The sequence below is a fragment of the Octodon degus genome, unplaced genomic scaffold (assembly GCF_000260255.1).
Source record: "Octodon degus isolate 3935 unplaced genomic scaffold, OctDeg1.0 scaffold00153, whole genome shotgun sequence".
Taxonomy (NCBI): domain Eukaryota; kingdom Metazoa; phylum Chordata; class Mammalia; order Rodentia; family Octodontidae; genus Octodon; species Octodon degus.
Window position 1 is genome coordinate 630,797 of NW_004524729.1, and position 21,369 is coordinate 652,165.

The following is a 21,369-nucleotide window of genomic DNA, read 5'->3' on the forward strand; positions in this document are numbered from 1 at the left end:
CTTTCAAGAAGCTTCTGCTTGATTTGAGGGAGTCAAATAAATGCAGGGGCCAATAAAATGCTTTTAGGAGGTATGAAGAGGTATGGAAGAAAATACGGCAGGGGAGAGAGGCAGGAGATAGCATGGGTAGGAAGGCAGGGGTTGATACGGATGGGCGGGAAGAGGTGGACCCAAAACAGGGAGCAACTGTAGGGGTGTGCGTGCCCAGGAGCGCCCAGGGACAAACTGACACGAGCGGGTGAGGGTGTGTCTGGGGGGGCACAGCCTCCAGGGTTCTGATGCCTATTTCACTTACACACACACACACACACACACACCCCACTACTGTACCCACTGACTTAAAGTTTTATGCGATCCCTAGCCACAGACTGCTCTTGAGACATATATATGAGACAGACAGACCGACCGACCGACCACCTCTTGAAGTGAAGAAAAGTTTAATTACTATTGGGTCCCAGGCAAGGAAAGAAAGAAAGGCGAGATGGCAAAATGCAAGATGTAAGGGAAGTCTGTAGCAATCCAAGGATGGAGACAAGTTCTGGGTGACTCTGAGGATGGCACAGCTGCTCTGGGTCAAGCCTGGTCGGGGAAGAGTGTGTCTAGGGAGCAGTGGGCAGGGTGCAGGCAGGGGCAGTGCACAGCCTGGGAGCTGGGATGGTGAAAGGACAGCCTCCAGCTAGCCAGGTCCTGACTGGACCCAGTCACTGCCTAACTTTTAGAAAAAGGAGTAGCAGCATCTTTGGCAAACTGGGGAGAAAATCCATGCGAGAGAGAACAAACTGAATGTGTGCTACGAGTCCAAAGGGACTGATAGGACTGATGGCCAGGTGTCCAGCAGGGGAAGCACAGAGACGAGAGTTGAGTTCTGCACTCCTCACCACTGAGCAGTGTGACCCTGAGTCCTGTCTCTAAGATGGGCTGTTGAGGGTTAAATGGAAAAAAATGCACCAAAGGCGCTTTTGCACAGGGCTCCTGGCTTGAGGGGCAGCTGTCCCTCTACCAGGTGTGACAGCCACAGGAGGTCCTGGGGCCCAGCACTGGAGGGAGTACGCTAGGGGTGGTCGGCAGAGGGGAAGCCCGGCTAGGCAGTGGCCCATGGCGGAAGGTACCTCTTTCAGCTTCTTGGCCCAGGGCTTCTGGGCTTTGCGGAAGCTGTCCTCCGCTTCCTTGGTCTCCTTGAAGCCTCCCATCATCTGCTTGTGAAAGGCTTCCTTCTGCCAGTTCTTAATCTTCTCAAAGTCCTCATTCATAAGCGAAGCCTTTACATCCAGGTGCAGCTCGCTGACCCTCTCTGCCTCGGACATGAAGGACACCCAGGCCTTCTCCACTGTCCCATACTGTGGCCCTGACCCAAGAGAAGAAGCTGGTTACTAACACCTGGCAAAGGCAGGGATTTCCTGTCAAGCCCAGTCATTTGAATGGAGCAACCTGAGCCACACATACTTCCTGTATTTAAGCACTGAGCTCTGACACTGAAATCTCTGCGTATTGAGAGCCCTAAAGTGTTGGCGATGGCCAGAGAGCGGGAGCCAAGCTGCCCTCTCGCTTCTAGGCTGCTAACACAGCCCCCGTTGGCTCGGCTCTCAGCCATCTCTGCCAGCCCAGTGCTGGGACCTGCAGCTGGGCTGCTTCCATCCACTCAGCCAAGGTCCAGGGAAGCTGTGCAGGTTGAGGAAGGGGACGAGGAAACCTACTGGGAGGTTGTGCATGTGCAAGTCCCCGGTGAGCAGGGTGGGAGTGCAGTCACCTCACTCCCTGCTTACAGTCCCAGGCCACAAGGCTCCAAAAGCAATCCTTAATCTTCGCTGACATTTAAGAGAAAGGGGTGGCAAAAGCTATGACAAAGCCAATGGTGAAAATGAGACTCAGCTTGGGACTCTGAGCTGTTCACAGGAATGGGAGTCACCAAGCTGAGTAATGGCGACTGGAGTGGGATGCAAGACTCAGGCGGAGGATCAGCAGAAGTATGATCCACGAACTCTCAATGCACTGAGATTACAAAGTGCTTATGCTCTGTGGCCTCCCTTGGTCAGTGCTGATATGGACACACCCACAGGATGAGCAGGCAAAGGTGACAGAGACTATCAGTTGAAGGAGGAGCCTGTCCCTCTGCTCTTTACCCAGGCAGCTTCCCAGCTAAGGCCACCACATTGTAGTGGGGCTGCACTTGGGCCCCTCCTGCGCCTGCTTCAGCATCCGGGGATAGGATGGGCAGCTTCTGCTGATCTCACCTGGGACCTGGCTTCCCTGTGTGGCTCCTCTGGGGTCAGCAGCCAACCCTGAACATTCACAGGAGCTCCCTGCCCAGGAAATCCCACCACCCAGTTCCCTGAGGTGGGCAAGTATGACCTCCACAAAGGCCTCTGTGGAAGCCCCAGCCCTGAGCTTCTCTAGAGGGAGGAAAGCCTCCACCAGGGAACATTTGCAGGCACGCCCACTGTCACTACCCAGTGTTACCTAATCTGCTACAGGGCCTTGCTGGTCAAGGTGCTGACCAGCAAGGTCTTTCCACCTACAGGACTTAAATCATGGGTCAGCCCTTAGTGGTTATTTTCCTGTTCCAGGTCAGCCCGAATGCCTAAGTGTGTTCTAAGGATGACAAGGCCAGAACAGAAGACGCAAAGGCTGTGAAAAGAGGAGTCTGGTGTCCCCAAGGAGATGCAACAGAAGTTCGTATGGTCTGAGCCAGCTAGGTGATGGGCACCCTGTGGGCCTGTGCTGAAACCACAGCCCTCACACGCATGAGATGCAGCTGCCCACACTGCACAGGAGAGGAAGCCGGCCGGCAGCCCTGCAGGTACATGGTGGAGCCTGTGCCCAGGCTGTGCCTACCCTTCTCCACAAGCTGCCTCCAGCGCCGGGCCCACTCGGTGAGCTGCTGCGCGTATGCCTTCTCGATGCGCGCGCGCTCATGGAGGCAGTTCATGAGGTCACTGCACAGGCGGTGGCCATCGTCAATCCTCTTCACAGTTCGCTTGTAGTTCCCGACCTAGGAGACACGGTGATGCTGTGAGGCAGATGCTAGGGCAGCTGTCCTGTGGCAGCTCTGCAGAGAGCGGCAGCTTGCCCGGGCTCCTGTGCAAGGCCCGCCCACACTCAGAGGCAGAGCCTCACATGCAGGTAGGGCAGCCAGCACCAGCTTCCCAGAGCTGGTGACATCCAAGAAGGCAAGGTGAGTTTTCCCTTTTTTTCACACATGAAAGGAGAAAGCAGCTAACCAAACCTAGAAATAATGAGAATCACCGAGAACGTACTAGGGCAATTGGAGTGAGAAGCAAATGCTCGCTGCTTCAGCCTTTGAGTAGCTGACTGAAGGTGTCTCCGCACACCACTGGAAACAGGACGGGGAGAAGGTCTATTATTCCATCTTCCTTTTTCTTCAACTTTCTCCAAAAATAGCAGCCACCATCTAACTGCCTTTTCCTGCTCCTTCTCCCTGGCTAACCCAGCACTTTCTCTGCCTGGACTCCTCAGTCTGGAGGTTCCTTGAGGTCACATGAACATGTGCCTGCTTTAGTGCCGCTGCCTCCCTTTTACAATGCAGCCAAGGACATGCTCATGTCTCTCCGATCTGAGCCGAGGAGCCAGGTGAGGAGGGAGGAGGGTAAGAAGCTGTTGGGAAGATGGCAGGAGCAAGACCTTGCGAAGGGACAAACACATGAACCCTGTATGCACACCAAGGGCAGAGAAGAGGGCTGTGCTGCTACAAGGAGGAGCCATCGTCCTTGAGCTCAGAGCTGGACGGACTGAGGTGATGACCCCTCCTACAGTATCATGAATCCTGCGCATCAGCAGGGACCCCCACAGACCATGAGGCTGCAACTGCTCAAGTCCTCCTCTCCTCAGCAGGCTGGCAGGTGGGCAGCTCCTCAGCACACAGGGCTGATGTTGAGCTGGGCTCCGCACTGAGAAGCCCCTCTCCGCAGGGCCATGTTGAGCACTTTTCCACCCACTGCCAGAGAGAGCAAGTGCTCAGGACTGTGAGCTGGCAGCAGGAGGAGCCAGGCAATCATAGACCTTGTTCACCTTTGACAGTGGTGGCAATGACACTGACCCAGGGTGGGTGTTTGCCTTCCCTGTCCTGACAGATGGTCAGATTGCTGAGCACTGTCAAAAAGGTATCCTGGCCCCCCAGAAAACTCCTGGCTTCTGACTGGATTTCTGGAAAAAGACATTCCCTCACAAGTTCCACGTTGCTGCAGGTCATCAGCATACCCAGGAGCTGGGGTTCCTATTTCAGGGGAATTGCTGAAATCTGCAAGGCTGCCCTGAGCACCTGGGGACCACACACGCTTGAGGCCATACTGTGCCCTGTGGCGACTGTGTGGTCAGCTTTCTATCACGGTAAGGAAACCTGTGGGAACATCAGCGCAAAGGTGAAAGGTTTACTCTGGCTCATGGCCTCACAAATGTTGGTCTAAGGTCACCTGGTTCCACTGCTTTCAGGCCTGTAGCCAGACAAAGCGTCACAGCAGAGAGAGAGAGAGCAGCACAGCCCTTCCACTCACAGCAGCCTGCAAACAGTGACAGGTCAAATAACTTTCTTTTTTGTTTTTGTTTGTCTTTGTGGTACCGGGGATTGAACTCAGGACCTTGCACTTGCCAGGCAAGTGCTTATTCTACTGAGCTATCTCCCCAGCCCAAAAGTTTGCTTTTATTTTTTATTTTATTTTATTTTTTTCTGGCAGAACCGAGGATTGAACTCAGGCCCTTGTACTTGCCAGGGAAGCGCTTATTCCACTGAGCCATCTCCCCAACCCCAAACAGTGACAGGTGATGAGAAGGGGGCAGGGATAAGGTACAACCCCATGACTCACTCCCTCAGTGGGACCCCACCTCCTAGGGTTCCAACACCCCCAGTGATGCTGTCAAGTACGAATTCATCCATGGCTAAACCCAATGTTAGAGATCTCATGATCCAATTACTTTCAAAAGCCCTTACTCAGACACTGGGAAACTACCCTTCAAAATGTGAGCCTGTGGCAGACACTTCCTAACTCAGCCCTAACCATCAGCCAGCAATTTGCTGACCGCTACCCCATAGAAATGTTCCCTAGGAGGCTACACCCTTGCACAAGGAACTGTGGGGACCATGGGGAGTATGTACACACTGCAAACTAGAAAGAAACATGACAATGTAGCCTTCGTTCAGGTAAATACAGGTGCTGGTGCATAAAGAAGGGATACAATTTATGAGATGCCGAGAGGAAGCCCGAGAGGAGGCCGAGTGAATGGGAAGCAGGGGAGCCAAGACAGGGACTAGCTCTGCTACCCTCAGCACCCTCTCTGATGCCATGCTCTGCTGCTTTGCTCCACACAGGCTCCCCTGGCTGTTTTGTCCCTGTTGCAGCAGTGCCTGCATTCCCAACGCTGGCACACACCTTGGCACCATTAGGCATCCCTGTGAGACTGGACAGGCACAGCCTCGGGGCTGCACGTGCCCTTCCGGACACTGTCTATCTCACTCTGCCTTCCAGTCTTCTTGCAGTAGGGAGTCTCAGGGCAGGAGGCACCACACCAGATTTCATCTAACACAGACCCCTCACAAGAGAGGTACACAATGGGGCTGGTGAGATGGCTCAGTGGTCTAAAGCACCTACTTAGAACAAGCTAAGCTAAGCAAAACACAGGGACCGCGGTTCAATCCCCCAGCACCACATGCCAGCCAGCCTCGCCCCCTGGTGGGCTGAGCTGGCCACGCACGCATGCACACACACACGCACACACATAAATAAATAAATAAAAAATTAAAAAAAAAAAAGAGAGAGAGAGAGAGAGAGGTACACTAAGGAGCACGCTATGTTTTCCCCAGCACGCTGCTGGCAACGCTACCTGAGATACCTGCATAGTCACCTGCAATCCAAGCCTATGGGTGACAACACAGTCACCAGGCTTGTCATTTTGCAAAAAAAGAAGTAGAGCTGCAGTCATGTATGATCTTGCAGCAGGCACAGACAGGCCTGTGTGCTGTGTCCCCGGGCTGAGTTTGGAGAGCATATGGAGCTGCACGGCAAGCTATTTTTTTTTCTTCTTTTGGCAGAACCCGAGACTGAACTCAGGCCCTTGCACTTGCCAGGCAGGCACTTCTGCCGCTGATCCGCACGGCAATCTAGCTGCGCAGGGAGGCTGCTGCCAGCCAGGCAGAAAGACAGCACCCGCGCCCCTGCACGTCCGCTCATTCTGCTCCCACAGTAGCAGCGCCGCACGCCAGGGGCTCAGCCTCCTCATTCCTGATTCTGTCCTCCCAGGGTCCAGCACACAGCAGCTGCTCAATAAAATGTGGTTGCTTTTCCAGTACAGGTCATGCTGCGTGGTCCATGGTGGCCTCCAGCCCTGGGCTCGAATGAACCTCCTGCCTCAGCGCCCTGTACACTAGGACTAAAGGGCAACCACACCCAGCTAAGTACATTTTTAATGGAATAAAGTATTCATCTCTAAGTCAAACAATGACCTTTTCACATAGAAAACAGGAAAGAAAAGACCTTGATGGAAGTTTGAGCCTCTTGCCCATCTTTTTTTTTTTCTTTTTGAGACAGGGTCTTGCTATGCAGCTCAGGCTGGACTGGAGCTCACTTTGCAGACCAGGCTGGCCTCGAACTTGCAACAGTCCTCCTGGCTCAGTCTCCCGAGTGTTGGAATTAAGGTGTGCACCACCATCCCTGGCTTTTGCCCCCTCCCTTTTTTTGGCCCATCTTTTTGAAGCTTGGGTATTTGCTCCATGACTGTGATTGCTTGTCTCATTTTTTTGAGTCAGGGTCTTGTTACGTATTCCAGGCTAGCTTTGAACTCACTCTGTGGCCCAGGCTGGCTTTGAACTTAGGGCGATCCTCCAGCCTCTCAAGTGCTGGGATTACAGGCTTTTGCCACCACACCTGGCCACTTGTCTCCTTTAAATTGCAAGAGCAGATGGTGTTTGACTTCAAACAAAATCATACATCTAATTAGTCTTGGCAAACTACTTCCGGCCACTCCCTGACAAACACTAGGATGTTTCCTCTCCTCATTCATCACTGGAGTCTCCTGTTTCAGGAAGGCACCTTAGGGCACCAATAGCTACACTGTCACCTACTCCAGCAGCTTCTGCTGAGGCTGTTAGCCCCCTGTACCTGTAAAGGGGCTGAACATCTGCCCATGGTCACACAGCTAGCTGACTGCATGGCTGGGACCACAGCACAGATCTTTCCAACTGCAAAGAAGCATTCTTTCCATACAGCCCACTACTGGCAGAAAGTGCCAGTGGTTTTGCCGTGGTGATAAAACCTGATCAAAACTTGCCTTTCCTTTAAGCAGTTGGCAAGAAGAGAGTGAGGCTCATGAGGAACGACTTCCATTAGCAAGCAGGAGCTCTGCAGCCTATGGGCAGATGCTAAGGCTCTGTGGGTAGCCGTCCACACTGTACAGAGGGTGTCACAGCACACCTGCCAGGGATCCCATGCAAGAGCTAAGAGCAGAGCTGCCTCTCAGGCTGAGCCCAGTATTTCTCATGTTGCTCCCAGGTACACAGTGGCTAAATGTGAAGACAGACATCTGAGAATGGGCAGACGGGATGACCTCTAACCTCTGTAAGCAGCAAGGGAAGCCTACACTACCACTCTCATGAAGGTGAGCGCACACCTGGGTTGGCTGCATGCAGTGCCACCTCTCCTCGGCCGCCTTCGAAATATGACAGTAAGCATCTGGTGGGTTGCAGGTATGTTTGTCTTGCCCCTCATCTCCACCAGGAAGACAAAGCCCATCAGGCACCATCAGCCTGGACTCTGCATTCTGCAGAAGAGGTGAGCATTACCTCCCAGAAGCTGTCGCTGCACACTTCTACTCCAACGGAATCATCGTAAGTGACAGACATCTCGCCAAAGAGTGGGGCAACAGCAAATGCTAAGGCTCAAGGGTCCACTCCAGATGCTCAGAATCCGCAGACAGACCTAGGAGAGAAAAAAAAAACAAAAAACAAAACAGGCTACATTTCCTGCAACCACTTTTTTTTTTTTTTTTTTTTTCCCAGAACCGGGGATTGAACTCAGACCCTTGTGCTTGCCAAGCAAGCGCTTATTCGACTGAGCCATCTCCCTGGCCCACCAGGCTACATTTCTAAGGCTCAAAAGGCAAGTCACTCCCCTCAAAGAACTTCCCATTTCTATCTCTGCTTTCCACACAGAGGGTCTAAAATGTTTCCTTCAAGTTGAAGGAAGCAATAAACGGATCAGCTCTGGCTGGCACTGATGTATATTCCATTATTACCAAGGAAACTCACCACCTTCCTGAAAAACTCAAAGCACTGCTACCCTACCCTGAGTCACTTCCCCATCCCCTGAGGACAAGAGAGTGCAGGCAGTGCTCCCACCTTTCATCCCCAAAGCCCACCCTCCAGGGTGCCCATCACAGTCTGCTTGTGGTGGGCACCCCCCATCTTGCCAGACACACCTCAGCCACAAAGAGAAAGACACTCCATTCAGTTCTGAGCAGCAGTCAGTAAGCTGCAGTCCAGGCCAGGGTAAAGCCGTGATCACTTCCCCTCCAGGCCTGTCCACAGCCCAGCCTGGATGAGACTGTTGCCTCAACCTTCTTTCCCTGCAGCCTGCCTCTTGCCCTCACCCCATCACAGCCGGCCAAGGCCTTAGCTTCTCGGGGTTACAAAGGCTAGGCTGTGACATTCCACCAGGCCTTCCTGAATCCCTGAGTGTGCTGGGTACTTCTTATGTCACCATCAGTCCTCACAGCCACCTGGCAGACAGTGTGACAGACAGTGTAGAGTCACTTACAATTAGGCCACCAGGGCTGAGATCCTGCATCTGCTACTCACTAGCTGAGCAACTGTGGGCATATGACCTACCTTCTCCAGGCCTCAACTGCCTTGTCTATAAAAGATACACAGCGGAGCTCACTTCTTTAGTAAAGGAAACTACTTCTCACAGAAGAGCCAAGCACCTGCGAAGGGCCTAAAACAAAACTTGGTCCACAGTCAACAATAATGAACTTATTACTGCCATCATTATCATTATGAAGTAATTAGTATTACGATCACAATTTGTTTTTACTTTATGGTTGAGAAAGCAGATGCTCTGGGATGTTAAATAACAGGCCAACAGCAAGCAAGTAACAAGGGGTGGAGGTGAGCATTTTACATGAACTCTGCCTACTTGCTAAGATAAAATTCTTTCCACTACATCAAAATATTTTTCAAAAAAACAATCTCAGATTTAGTCAGTCAGGTTCCTATCATGTAAATTTAACTGCTGGTTGCAGGAGTTAGTCCAGTGGACATGGGGCCGTCCTAGTGAGCACCCCCAAACCACATGCTCTAAACCACTCAGGCTACAGAGGCAGAAAGGGGACAGTTAGGCCTAACAACAGGCTCTGAGCACAGACAGACCTCAACAAGAGTGCACTTGGCAGGGACCCCACAATCAAACTGCTAGGGTCTCCAAAAGGCTACTTGGCCAGGGCCCTGCTGTTGCGTTTCACATCATTCCCATTCCTATGAACTCCTACACTATCAGCGAGGGTCCTCCCCGGTTAACCCTGTTCACATCTGCAGCAGCAGGGAGGTCTCCTACCCAAAGAAGCTGTCTCTTCTTCAGGTACACCACAACCTTTTCCACATGTGAGTCTCAAAATGGCCCAAGCCAGCCACTGCTGGGATGCCAGTGAGATCCCAAAGCAGCTGTAAGGAAGAGCAGGCGCACACTGGCCCTCACAATACTCAGGCTCAGGCGGAGGATCTCATGGCTGGGCTGGGTAGTGCGGCTCATACGCTAATGGAAGATAGTTCTGCACAAGATCTACGGAGAGCCTGCTAAGTGCCAGGACCAAGGAGAGGCTCAGTACAATGGCCAACTTTCAGGGCCAAGAGCTGCATCATTGCATCAGAGGAGCAAAATGAAGACACACTTAAGTTGCCAACACCACCACATGTGTTCCATGGCCAGGGGACAAGAATACCCAGCAAAAGGAAGCTACCTGCCAGAGCCACACAGGGCAGAGCAGGGGTGAGGACCCCTCCACACCCCTTCCCTCAGTCCAGGGCTGTGCTCAGTGACGTGACACTTACTTGCAAATCAGTACAGGACTCATCCAGGAGGAGAAAGCGAGGGCTAAGCCTCCCCAACTGGTATCCTGTGTTGCTATGACTCAAGTTATAGCTAGTGCCACGACACCCATCCTCTTGGGCACTATCGGAGCTCAGTTTAATCTCAACCTGTCCCTTCCCACAAAGTATTCACCTCTCGACTTAATATTCCTCAAGAGTGTATGACTTTAATCTCGGTAAAGCAGAATTAGGAAGACAATCTTTTTTGGTAGAACTGTAAAAAGCATGCTGCACCCAATGCCCTTGGAAGCTCTGCCCTGCTGCTGTGCCTGTGAGTGGTAACGGTTAAGAACTCCACATTTCCTTCTGAACCCTCTCAGCAGGTTTACTGGGATCTCAGTGAACTGTGCAATGAGAACAGCAAACAAATCCAGAGTCCTGTAGAGGACCCCGAGACAAGGTGTGAAAAGCAGACAGTGATGGGAAAAACTAAGGATGTACCCACCATGTACCGAGCAAAAGAGGACGAACATGAAAATGTCCATAGAGAAAGCCTAGGGCTGTGGGAACCTCAGGCTTCCAAATCAGAGCACCCCGGGTCTGACCAAAACCCCTTCATTTCTCCAGGCTTGCGTTCCCAGCTCAGCTTCATAGCTTCCAGTGCAGGGGAAACAGCATAACCCCCAAAGGTCCCAGCGCCTCAAGCTGCACCCGGCTGGAGCACTGTTCCTGTGTCTTCTCTATTCCCTTCCAACCCATGTTGGAAGTCCACTAGCACATGGACTGCACCATATAAACTCGGATGCCATCACAGCACTAGAAAACCTGCAAGCAAATCTGACAGAGTAATGCCATCCTGTTGGGCCTTGAGTGCAGGTCCCAGCACCCAAGTAGAGCTCTCACACAGGAGCTCCTGAGCCTTGCACCGCCTGCTTCAAGGGCACTGCAGCAGCCCTGCCCCTCCCCCACAGCATCTCAGTCTCTCTTGTCCCCTTCTATTGGTTCTGCCTTGCAGAGACAGCTCAGGAGGGCCAGAACCTGCCTTACACAGATGTGTAGGACCTGCAGCAGCTCTGGAGAAAGCACCAACCTCTCAATCAAATGGGGAAGAGCATGTTTTCCTCACAGGGCTATATGAGGATTAGCAGAAACAAAAGGAAGTTGTTTGCTACACATCTGACACTCGCACAGTGGTAGCCATTTCTCTTGACACCAATTCCCAATTGGGTATGGTAGTACATGCCTGCAACCCCAGCTACTTGGGAAGCTGAGGAGGGCAGACTCAATTTGAGTCCAGCCTAGCTAGGTAACTCAGACTCCATGCTGAGGGGCAGGACACCATCCATGGAGCTACTCAAAGGTAGTGAGCAATGTCAGTAACCAGAGCAGGATGTGGTTTTTCCCTCATTGTTGAAACTGGAATAAGCACTCTTTCTGAGGCTGCCGCCCACCACTAGGGAATAAGGGTTTTGTTTTTTTTTGTTGTTGTTGTTGTTGTTTTTTCCTTCCTCGAATGCCTTCAGGGCACTTTTGGCCAGCGGGAGAGTTGTGAGGTTCGAACTCCAGGAACCTGAGACTGACAGCTTTGTGGAAGCAGCCACTTAAAGACTGAGCTAGGGCCAGCCCAGCCCCCCCCCCCCCCCCCCCCCCACTAGGACCCTGCCATCACTTCCTGCCTGCAGAGACTCTGTAGGTGCCAGACCAGTTTTTACATGTTTCTCCAATGCATGTACTTCATTTAATCCTAAGAAAAACCCTGTTGAGCTACCAATTATCATTATGTGCCTTGTTAGAGTGGGAACACTGAAGCACTGAGAGAATAAGGAACTTCCTCCAGTAGAAGGGTTAACATGTAAATAAAGGCCAGTGGCAGCAGCCATGCTCTTAACCATTAACCATGACTGCCTTAGCACTGAGCTGAGATCTTCTAGAACATAAAGTGGAAAACTAAACACAGGCTGCAGTGTATTGTGCCCAGAGGAGCCACCACTCAAGTCTGTCTCTGGGAAGGGTCTATTGGTCTTAGCCTTTCTGTTCACTGTGGCCTGAGGAGCAACTCAGGGTCTGATCCCCATTTACTCCACTGAGATCTCTGCGCCTTCTCTATCTTCTCATTCCCTCATGTCACACAGATGCTGTGTGTGTGTGTGTGGTACTGGGGATCAAACTCGGGACCCTGCACTTGCAAGGCAGGCGCTCATGCTGCTGAGCTATCTCCCTGGCCCAGACTCTCATTTTGATACGGCCTATCCATCGGTGTTTGTTACAGTCAGTGCTTTTGAACATCCCATTTAGGGACACTTTCCTTTTGCTAAGGTTACTTGTAATCCTCTTTAGACAGGATGTGTGGAGGGTTGTTCCTTTTATACTCAGAAATGGTATTTGCACACATGGTGGAACACAGCATGCCACCTGAAGGCCCCCGGACCTCAGGCAGCAGCCCTAGATGAAGCACTGTTCAAGTTTCACCTATTTTCACACAGAACCCTTGCTGAAAAGAGCTTCCTACCCCTCTTCCAGGGCACCACCTCTGCCTCTCAGCTAGGCTCTCTACTGTCAGGACAGTGCCTCACTGTCTCAGTGACTGCACCTGTAGGGAAGGCCGAGTCCAGAACAAGTCCCCTCTTTTGTCCTTCCAGGCAGCCTGACTACCCTTGGCCTCGGGCATTTCCACACAAATTGTAAAACCTGTTGGTTCAGTTCCACCAACCAACTAATCCTGCTCAGGGCTTAGCAGAACACTCAGATCACTCAGAACCGACATTTCCACACCTCCCTCCCTTCATTGCCTGTGTCCCCTTCTTCCGTGTCCTCTTCGGTGGTACTGGCGATGGAACCCAGGGCTTGTGTGTGCTCACTACGTGCTGTACAACTGAGCTACATCCCCACCCCTTGACATTTTTTATTTTGAGAGAAGGCCTAAACCATACAGGCTGGGCTTGCACTTGCAATCTTCCTGCCTCAGCCTCTTAAGTAGCTGGCATTATAGGCACAAGCCATCAGCCAGTTCTGTTTTAACTTGTAGAAATGAAAGCTCAGTTCATTGATTTTCAGCCTTACTTCTTTTCCAATAATGTGCCTGAAAAACTCTCGATACCTCCTAAGAACAGCTGGGACTATATCCAAATCTTATTTATTCCTAATAATTCCACATGGTATTTTTATTTACTTTCTACAGATGAAAAGCTCAAGGTCAAACTTATACAAGGTCATAATCTAGTGATAAGCGATTAGAACAAGTTTGAAAATCAGGCTCTGTATAGTTCTGAAGTTCAAGTTCTTCCCACTATAGTACATTATATATAATTAGCAGATTACGAGTATTATGAACACAATGATATGAAACTATCAAGAGAGAGGCAGTCTTCTCTCCCAAAAGTACACATGCAAAGCTGGAGAAGAGCCAGCAGGCAGAGGGATCTGCTCACGTGCACAGCAGCAAGGCTTCCTGTCCGTAAGGGTAGTCAAGAGGGTCAAGGAAGACCAAGGATTTGCAGCTGTCCCCGGAAACTCACACAGGGACATCACGCACAGTGAACAGTGAGATTCGTTCTTTTACAGACAGGATTTGATCAGCACATCTGGCTTGACACGGCGGCACAATGATCAAGCACTACTTCTGGCCTTAAGTGACCTTTGAGATACACTGTCCGCACTCAGGCTCAGAGATGGTCAGCAGGGGATCGTAAAGAAAGAGTCCAGACACGTCACAGGGCTTAGGACACAATGGTCTTGTGTCAACTTGAAACTAGGAAGAAGGGAAGACCTGCCATCACCAGCCACTGCAGAGTCTCGTTCATTCATCCAGTAAAGGCCAAAGTTTGAAGAATTGGGCTAGTGCCAGAAACACAGGCTACAACTTAGTTTCTTTTAAATAGAATTTTAAAATACAGCTGGGCATAGTGGTTTATTCCCATAGTCCAGCTTCTTGGGGTAGGAAGATCATTTGGACCCAGGGGTTTGAGGCCAACATGGGCCACATGTTGGGACCTCATCTCAAAAATAAATAAAATAAAAGATATTAACTAAACTGGACTAGAATAATAGGGAAAGAAGGAATGGAACAGGCCAGCCAGATAACTCAGTGGACTAAAGCGTCTGCTTAGGCAGAGTGCAGCAGCCAGGGTTCAATCCCCAGCCTGCCATGCCAGCCCCAGCCCTGGAGCAAGCTGAGACAGCAACTGAGACTGGGTGTGATAGCCCGCGCCTGTAGTCCCAGTGCTTGGGAGGCTGAAAACAGGAGAATCACTATGAGTCTGATCTATGTAGTGAGACCTTGTAGACCCTGTACTAAATACAAAAAAAAAAGAGAAAGAACCAAATGTTAAATTCTGTCAAATGCAAACAGAATACTCTGGCCTTTAAATGAAGTGGAACTGGTAATAAAAAATTTTTAAATTTTTATTAGTACACATTTATAGTACACAGTGATTACATTCATTGTGGGGAGTTGCTATGTGTACCTAACTTCATCTTATCATTCTTTTTATGTCCACCCCCATTTCTTGGTCCATTTTCCATTTGCAAAAGATCTCCTCCCTGTTTCCTATACTCTTTTATTTATTTCTTCTTTGGGTTTCTTATTTAAGAGAAACAATGCGGTATTTAACCTTGTGTTTGATTTATTTCACTTACCATTACAGTCTCAAGGTATAAAACTGGCACTAAAGTCTTGATCATTATCAAAATACAATCTCAGATGTCTGTTCTAAATATTTGCACAAGAAAAACAGCCACACATTAGGTCAAGGAGTATTAAAGTTCCAATCAGTGAAGACTTTCGTTTGGTTTTTTTTGGTGGCTGGCTCAGCCTGCCCTGAGGGGCGGGACTGGCACAGCATGTGCTCCCTGTGCTTGCCTAAGCTTGCCTAAGCAGGCACTTTAGATGGCTGAGCTATCTCGCTGGCCCTAGACATTGTGTTTTAATGGACTTACAATGTAGGAAAACAAAAGTTACCTACTCTGGGTATAGAGAACTCAGAGAACAAAGTTTTTTTTTTTTTTTACATATATTTTAGGGAAGGGTCTACAGGGTGTTCAGGGTCTCACTACTAGATGGGGCTCGTAGTGATCTGCCTGCTTACAGCCTCCCAAGAGCTGGAATTACAGGCACGTGCCACCATGCTCAGCCTCAATTGCCATCTCAGTGTACCCCAGGGGTGGGTCCGGCACAGCAGGCTGGGGGATTAAACCCCCAGTTTGCAGATGCTTTAATCCACTGAGCTATTTGGCTGGCTCTAAGAGAAGAAAGTTTGGTAAGCAAAGAGAAGCATCCAGTGCTCCATCACCCAACTGCCTCTCTCACAGCTGGTTTCCAGGTGTTACTGTGCTCCTGTGGACCAGGAAGGTGAGCAGATGCGGGGCTGGTGTGAGACAATAGTGCCTATAACTGCAGGCACTTGGGCTGGAGGTAAGAGAAGGGCACAGGACGCAGCCTAGGCTCTCAGAGAAGATAAGCTTCCAGCAGACAGCACGCTTGGCACCCTGACAAACACAGTACTCAGTTCTAGCAAGGAGGATCATCTGAGTGTCGCCCCTCCGTTCACTTAAGGCAGAGGCCCGCAGGCAGAAGACAAGCCATACAGGGCATCCTGCTCAGGGTCCTACACCACCAGCCAGCTCTTTTTTCATAGACATAGACTGATAACCAAGGATTTTCAATCACATAATAACCATACAACATAAAGCAAATCCATGAACAAATAGGACCAAAATCAAAAGGCTGATCTTTATTTTGAACTGACTTCTAGGAAAAATAACTTCAGGGAACAAGTGAGAAATTCTAATAAACTCTGATAAAGAGAATGAAAAGTTACTGTAGCCATAAGACATGAGCAATGTGCCATGAGGAAGGTGTAATCAGGAAACCAGAAGATAGTTTTTCTTACTTCTCAGAAATGTTACAGTAAGTCTGCATAACTAAGATTAAAGATGAAGCTAGATTTGCATTACAAAACCCCAGGAATTTTCTATCCCATCGAACAAGAGGACAAAGAGACAAGCAAGGAACCGGTTAAAGCCCAGGGCCTGGAGTGCAGAGAGCCCTGTTTCATCAGCTCCTCTGTGCACCTCGCGGACTCCGTAGGTCTGGTGCCCCCAGAGCCACACACAGTGGAACTCAACACATGTGCACTTCCGGCCTCACCTTTGGACCCCTCCAGGAGGAGCACAGCAAGCCGCTCAGGCCAGCGCCTTAGAGACCGTAGCATTTAGCTGCACATAGACACAGACAGCATACACCTGTCCTCCTCATCCAAGTTTTACAAGCAGCAAACCTACAGCTGGAGAGCAAGAAAATCCTACTTGAAATCTTCATCCCTTATCTTCCCACCCTCTGGAGAAACACACTCATGACCCAGCCAGCCGGCATGCCAGAGGCCCCCTGAAGACAGCTGGATATGTGTCTGTCCCAAGAGCCACTCCTTGGAAATCCAGTAGCAACTGAGGCAGGGCAAATGTCACTGGTTCTAGTCACTTCTGTCACTGACAAATGTAAACATTGTGACTCAGACCATTCTTTAATCACTGTGCAGTCTCAGAGATGAACAGGGGTGGCCAAGGGTGCCCTTGGCCCCAGCTGGCAGCTAGCACAACTGCCTCCTTCCTTCCCTTGAGGCCTGACAGCGGGTGTCAGGTAAATGAAAGACACACAATGCATAAGTACCAACTTCTCCTTATCCACTGAATTCACTTCAAAAAAGAAACTCAGATGAGGTCACTCCTTGACCAAAAGGCTTGTTTTATAAAGCAAGAACATTCTGAGTGAAAGCACCTTTCCTGAAGGTGGAGGAGGAAGCCCCACTCTAATTCTCACTAACCACAGAGGGCAGCAGAGGGGTCCTCCAACTGCCCCCCACTCGTGGCTGCTGGTTCTGGCTGTTCCATCTCAATGTGCAGGCCCTGCTAAAGGCTCATTTCCTTCTCGTTACAGGCATGGAAAGATCTCCAGTAACTGGGAAATGCCTGAGACTTCCTCTATGAGTCATAGGGTGAGGGAAGCACCCGTCCGTATGGGATATGTTTACCCAGTGTTTTACCAACATCCACCTCATACAAGTTAATAAAAACTGCAGTATGTGCACCACTTTGTTTTGTATTAAAGGCAGTGAGGGTCCTGTGATCTCCCATATCGGCACTCACTTAGTGCTTCCAGAGACAGGGTTTATGTGCACTGTCCCCCTCCCCTACAAGCCCGAGCAGCTGGCCAGCCTGCTGCTTCTCCCTGGCCCCATGTCACCACCACAGAGGCCTCTTCCTGAGGCCTCTCCCCAGCATGAGCACTGTCATCCATCTCCTAGTGGGTTATCCTGTGTCTTGTCTCCCTTTAGTCCTGTCTCCACACTGACACTCAAAAACCAGCCAAGTGGCCCCTTGGTGGGCAAAAGGTCCATGTGCTCCCAGCTGCACTCTGCCACCTCCCATGGAGGTACCTGGTCCTCCCTTATGTCTTCCCTCCTATGGCCATCCCTCTGTGAAGACTCACAGAGTGAAACATTTATTCCAAAATGTTTAACTCTGTGGTCAGAGTTCTTTAAAAATTCTACAAGTTAAACTAAACCACCAGTGAGCTTAGCAACCACAGCGTGGAACTTGCAGCACGAGCCCTGGCCACTCTGCACTGCTGCCTCACACCCCAGCCAGGGCTGGTCTTGGATGTCCAGCTGGCCCTTTGCTAGAAAGGATGGGGTCACAGTCTCTTCCCATCCCCCAAGCCTCTCCCATATGCGAGGTGCTCAGGCCTGAGCTAATGTACCTCTCTGTACCATCAGCAAAGCAAGAACACTGGTTTTAACAGTTCAAATATCTGGCACAACTCATTTTGTTTCCAATGATTTCATCTGGAAAAGTGACTATCTTCAAAGGAAGAGATAGAGATCAGCAAATAATGACTTATCTCTCTGGAACACTGTGTAGCACAGGTAATTCAACAATGGAAACAATGTGTACATCAGCAGATGCTGGTTTCAAGGCTGCCCAGCAAACCCAGGGACAGACCAAGGCTCACGGGTGGGGGGGTCCTGGGCCCACTCGTCCTGGCAGTGGGGCTGGAACACAGTTTTAATCTCTATTTCCTAAGATTTTAAAACAGCATCTCCAGAGAGTCAGAGTTTATTGTTGCCTTGGAAACCATCATCTAAAAAGCTGGTGGGGTAGCAGAGGATTTCCAATCATCTCCGGGCACTGACCTCCCACTGGAAACTGCACAGCAAGGTGGTGAGAGACAGGGGATTTCAGTGGCTCCACTAGAACACAGAACCATTTCGCTGGAAATAAATAAAGCTCAGAACCCTAGATATCATAGTTGGGAAGGTGTGAAAAAAAGAAAGGGGCTGCATCTTATTTTGTTTACCCAACACAGCAGAGTAGCCTTTTCCTTCCTGTAACAACAACAAAAAGCCACCTAGGGACATGAAGGAAAACCTAAATTTTTGTAACCAACTAGCCCTCGCCATCATACACATTATGTTCCGAAGCTTGCAATTCCCATGTAGGTAGCTTTGCTCTTTCGACGCACTTGTACTGCCTAGCCCGCAACAGCTTTAAGTGCGAATGTCTACTCCTGGGCTAGCACAGAGCTGTGAAATGCAGTGAGACTTGCTATGGCCAGGCCCTGTTTGACCAAGCTCCATTCTTACTACCCACCCCTTTTTCTCCCGCCATCTAAGTCCCCATATGACTGTAGTCCCAGACAATAAGCTACCCGATGGTCAGCTTTTGTCAGTCGCTAAGATTTCTCCTTGCTGTCTGTGCCAGCAGCCTGACATTTTGAGTGGCTGCAAAACACCATGTTGCAGCGTCACCCTTGAATGCACCAGGCCTCCACAGTCCAGGGTCAGGGCGTTCAGGCCATGCCCAGGCAGAGCCGATGCCTGGGAAGTCACCGCTTGCATAGCTTCCTTCTTCTGGCCCATCGTCTCACCAGGCTCTCCAGCCCAAGTCTTCTGACGACTCGATAAATCTCTCAGAGACAGTTCAGTCCTCTCAAAGACAGCTCAAAGGACAAACTTTTAATCTGACACCCTCTGACTACATTTACAGGGTACATTACACTCACATGAGAAAGATTACAGCCTGAGAGAGGAGAATGATGACCCAAAGACACACATTTGCAAAAAATGCTGCTGTCTTTCAGGGTCCTAAAAGTAGTTTACTACTTATCTATGGTCCTTAAAAGTAATTCACTGTCAAAAAAAGAAAAAAGAAAAAAAAAAGTAATTCACTGTCTGCTTTACTCAGTGAGTCTGAGAAGATTTCAGGAGGTAAAATATTGCCGGCAACATGACCGGTAAGAAATGCACAGGGAAGCCAAAAGGAGAGAATGAACACATGGAAGCAAGACTTCAGTTGTGGTGGAGACAAAGACCTTCCTATACCTCCTTATTTCTCTCTTGGTGAGGTACAGGAATCAGGTTGGATTTTTTTTTTTTTTTTTTTTTTTTGCGGACCCGGAGATTGAACTCAGGCCCTTGTGCTTGCCAGGGAAGCACTTATTCCACTGAGCCATCTCCCCGGCCCCCAGGTTGGATTTATTTTTAGGAAACTTCAAGAAAGATAAGCCAAACACATAAAATTTTAAATATAAAACTTCTTTAGTATATAAGATGTCAGAGTGAATTACCTTGAATATCCCTGGGGGAACAATGTCTTTAAACTGAGGTCTGTTAATATCTGAACACAATTAAGCACACCCCAGGAAACAAGAATGGTGATGTGGCAGCGGTGTTAATCTACCTGGTGAAGGGAATCCCTGGGTATACCCTGCCTGGAATGCCAATTTGGGTTACTGAGACTCACTGTGTAGTTCAGGCTGGCCCTGAACTTACAATGTAGCCCAGGTTGGCCTTGTACTCATGATGAGCCTCCTGCCTCAGCCTCCCAAGTGCTAGGATTGGAAATTGTCACACACACACACACACACACACACACACACACACACGCCATTTACATGCCTTCAAACAAGCAAAATCAATAATGCTCACTGAACATAACTTACTTTCCAAAGACTCAAGTCTTTAAAAATTTTTTTATACAGTAGGTTCTCAGGGTCAAAATGTGGAAGACTCATTCCCCATCTGCCATCAAACAGTGGGGGATCGTGGGCAACGTATCCCTTATCTTCTCAGCCTCTCATTACCCTCACTTGAAAAGAACAGAGGGATCTTTAAAACTCCATGTTGCAGACAAGTTTAGGAAGCATCAGCTGGCTTTGCAGGTGAGGCCCTGAGAACAATCCCGTCCTGCGCAGGGTCCTGGTGAGAATGCATCCCCGGGGAAGCAGGAAGGCTCCGGCAGGATGACGCTGGGAGCACTCCACAGCCGCAAAGGTCACTGCAAGCACACAGCTCCATAGTGGCTGAGCTTTAATCCACATGAGGTCTCACACGATCTCTTTCCAGTAAAGGGCTCTTTTAAAACATTTTAGACCTTTAAAATCCTCTTCAAGTGACATGTTAGTGACATAGTATCTTATCCCTGGGCATAAGACCCGGGCATATGAATGTTGTACACTTCAAAGGGAGAATTGTCAGCAAGTAACAGATCTCTTATACCTCAGGCAAGAAGTGACATGGCAGTCACAGGTGCTCTGACCCAGGTCCCAGGGCTTTTCACCAGAAAACCCTCACTGGTTTCTTTCATTAATAGAATAAAAGTATTAATAAAATTAACAATTTTAGAAACATGCTGAGACTACAATGAAGACTTAAAAGAGACCAGGCGATAGATGAATTCATACAGCAATTAACTGACAAGGGAGCAACAGGCAGAAGGGAAGAGTTGATGAGGACAGGAAAAGGAAATCTGTCATATCAGGACAGCTGGGAGACAAACCCACATGACAAAGTCACAAAAGGTGACCACTGTTCTGAATGGCTCTGTTCCAATGGCCCGGCTCAGCAGCTACTAGGCATGTCCATGCCGGTGGGCTCTTCCCTGGACGGTCACTAGCTCCTGGCCAGAGAACCATTTTCTTCTCTCATTCAGCAGTTTCTGAGCACGGATCTTGTGCCAGACACCACCCCAAAGGTGGCAGGGACTAAAAATTGCTCCCAGAACCAGGTGGGACACACTTGCTATCCTGATAGCAGAAACAGCAACACATCCCTAACAGCCCTGCGAGGCAGTTTCCAGTGCTATTCTCATCCTCAGATGAAGTAGAGGCATTCCAGTGTTTGCCACCTGCCCAGGTCACACAGCCAAGTGGAGTGTGGAGGGGGCAACCTCCTGCCAGTGATACCAAGTGGAATGCAGAGGTGCCAGGAGAAGCAGGCGGCTGAACACAAACAGGACACACCATCCCTGATGGAAAAAACGCTAGGGAAGGGTGGGCTGCAGAAAATGAA

At 49.8% G+C, this 21,369-nt stretch overlaps 1 protein-coding gene across 2 annotated transcripts in view; it reads right to left on the reverse strand.

Moving 5' to 3' along the window:
• Pacsin2 (protein kinase C and casein kinase substrate in neurons 2) overlaps window positions 1-21,369 on the reverse strand; it is a 102,731-nt gene that overhangs the window by 11,780 nt on the left and 69,582 nt on the right. For both annotated transcript variants that reach the window (XM_004642382.2, XM_023702487.1), the window contains exons 2-4: window positions 7,787-7,922; window positions 2,833-2,989; window positions 1,110-1,345 (exon numbers count right to left, since the gene is read on the reverse strand). In XM_004642382.2, the coding sequence (XP_004642439.1) occupies window positions 1,110-1,345; window positions 2,833-2,989; window positions 7,787-7,846 (453 nt within the window). In that variant the 5' untranslated portion in view covers window positions 7,847-7,922. The remainder of the gene's footprint in view (window positions 1-1,109; window positions 1,346-2,832; window positions 2,990-7,786; window positions 7,923-21,369) is intronic.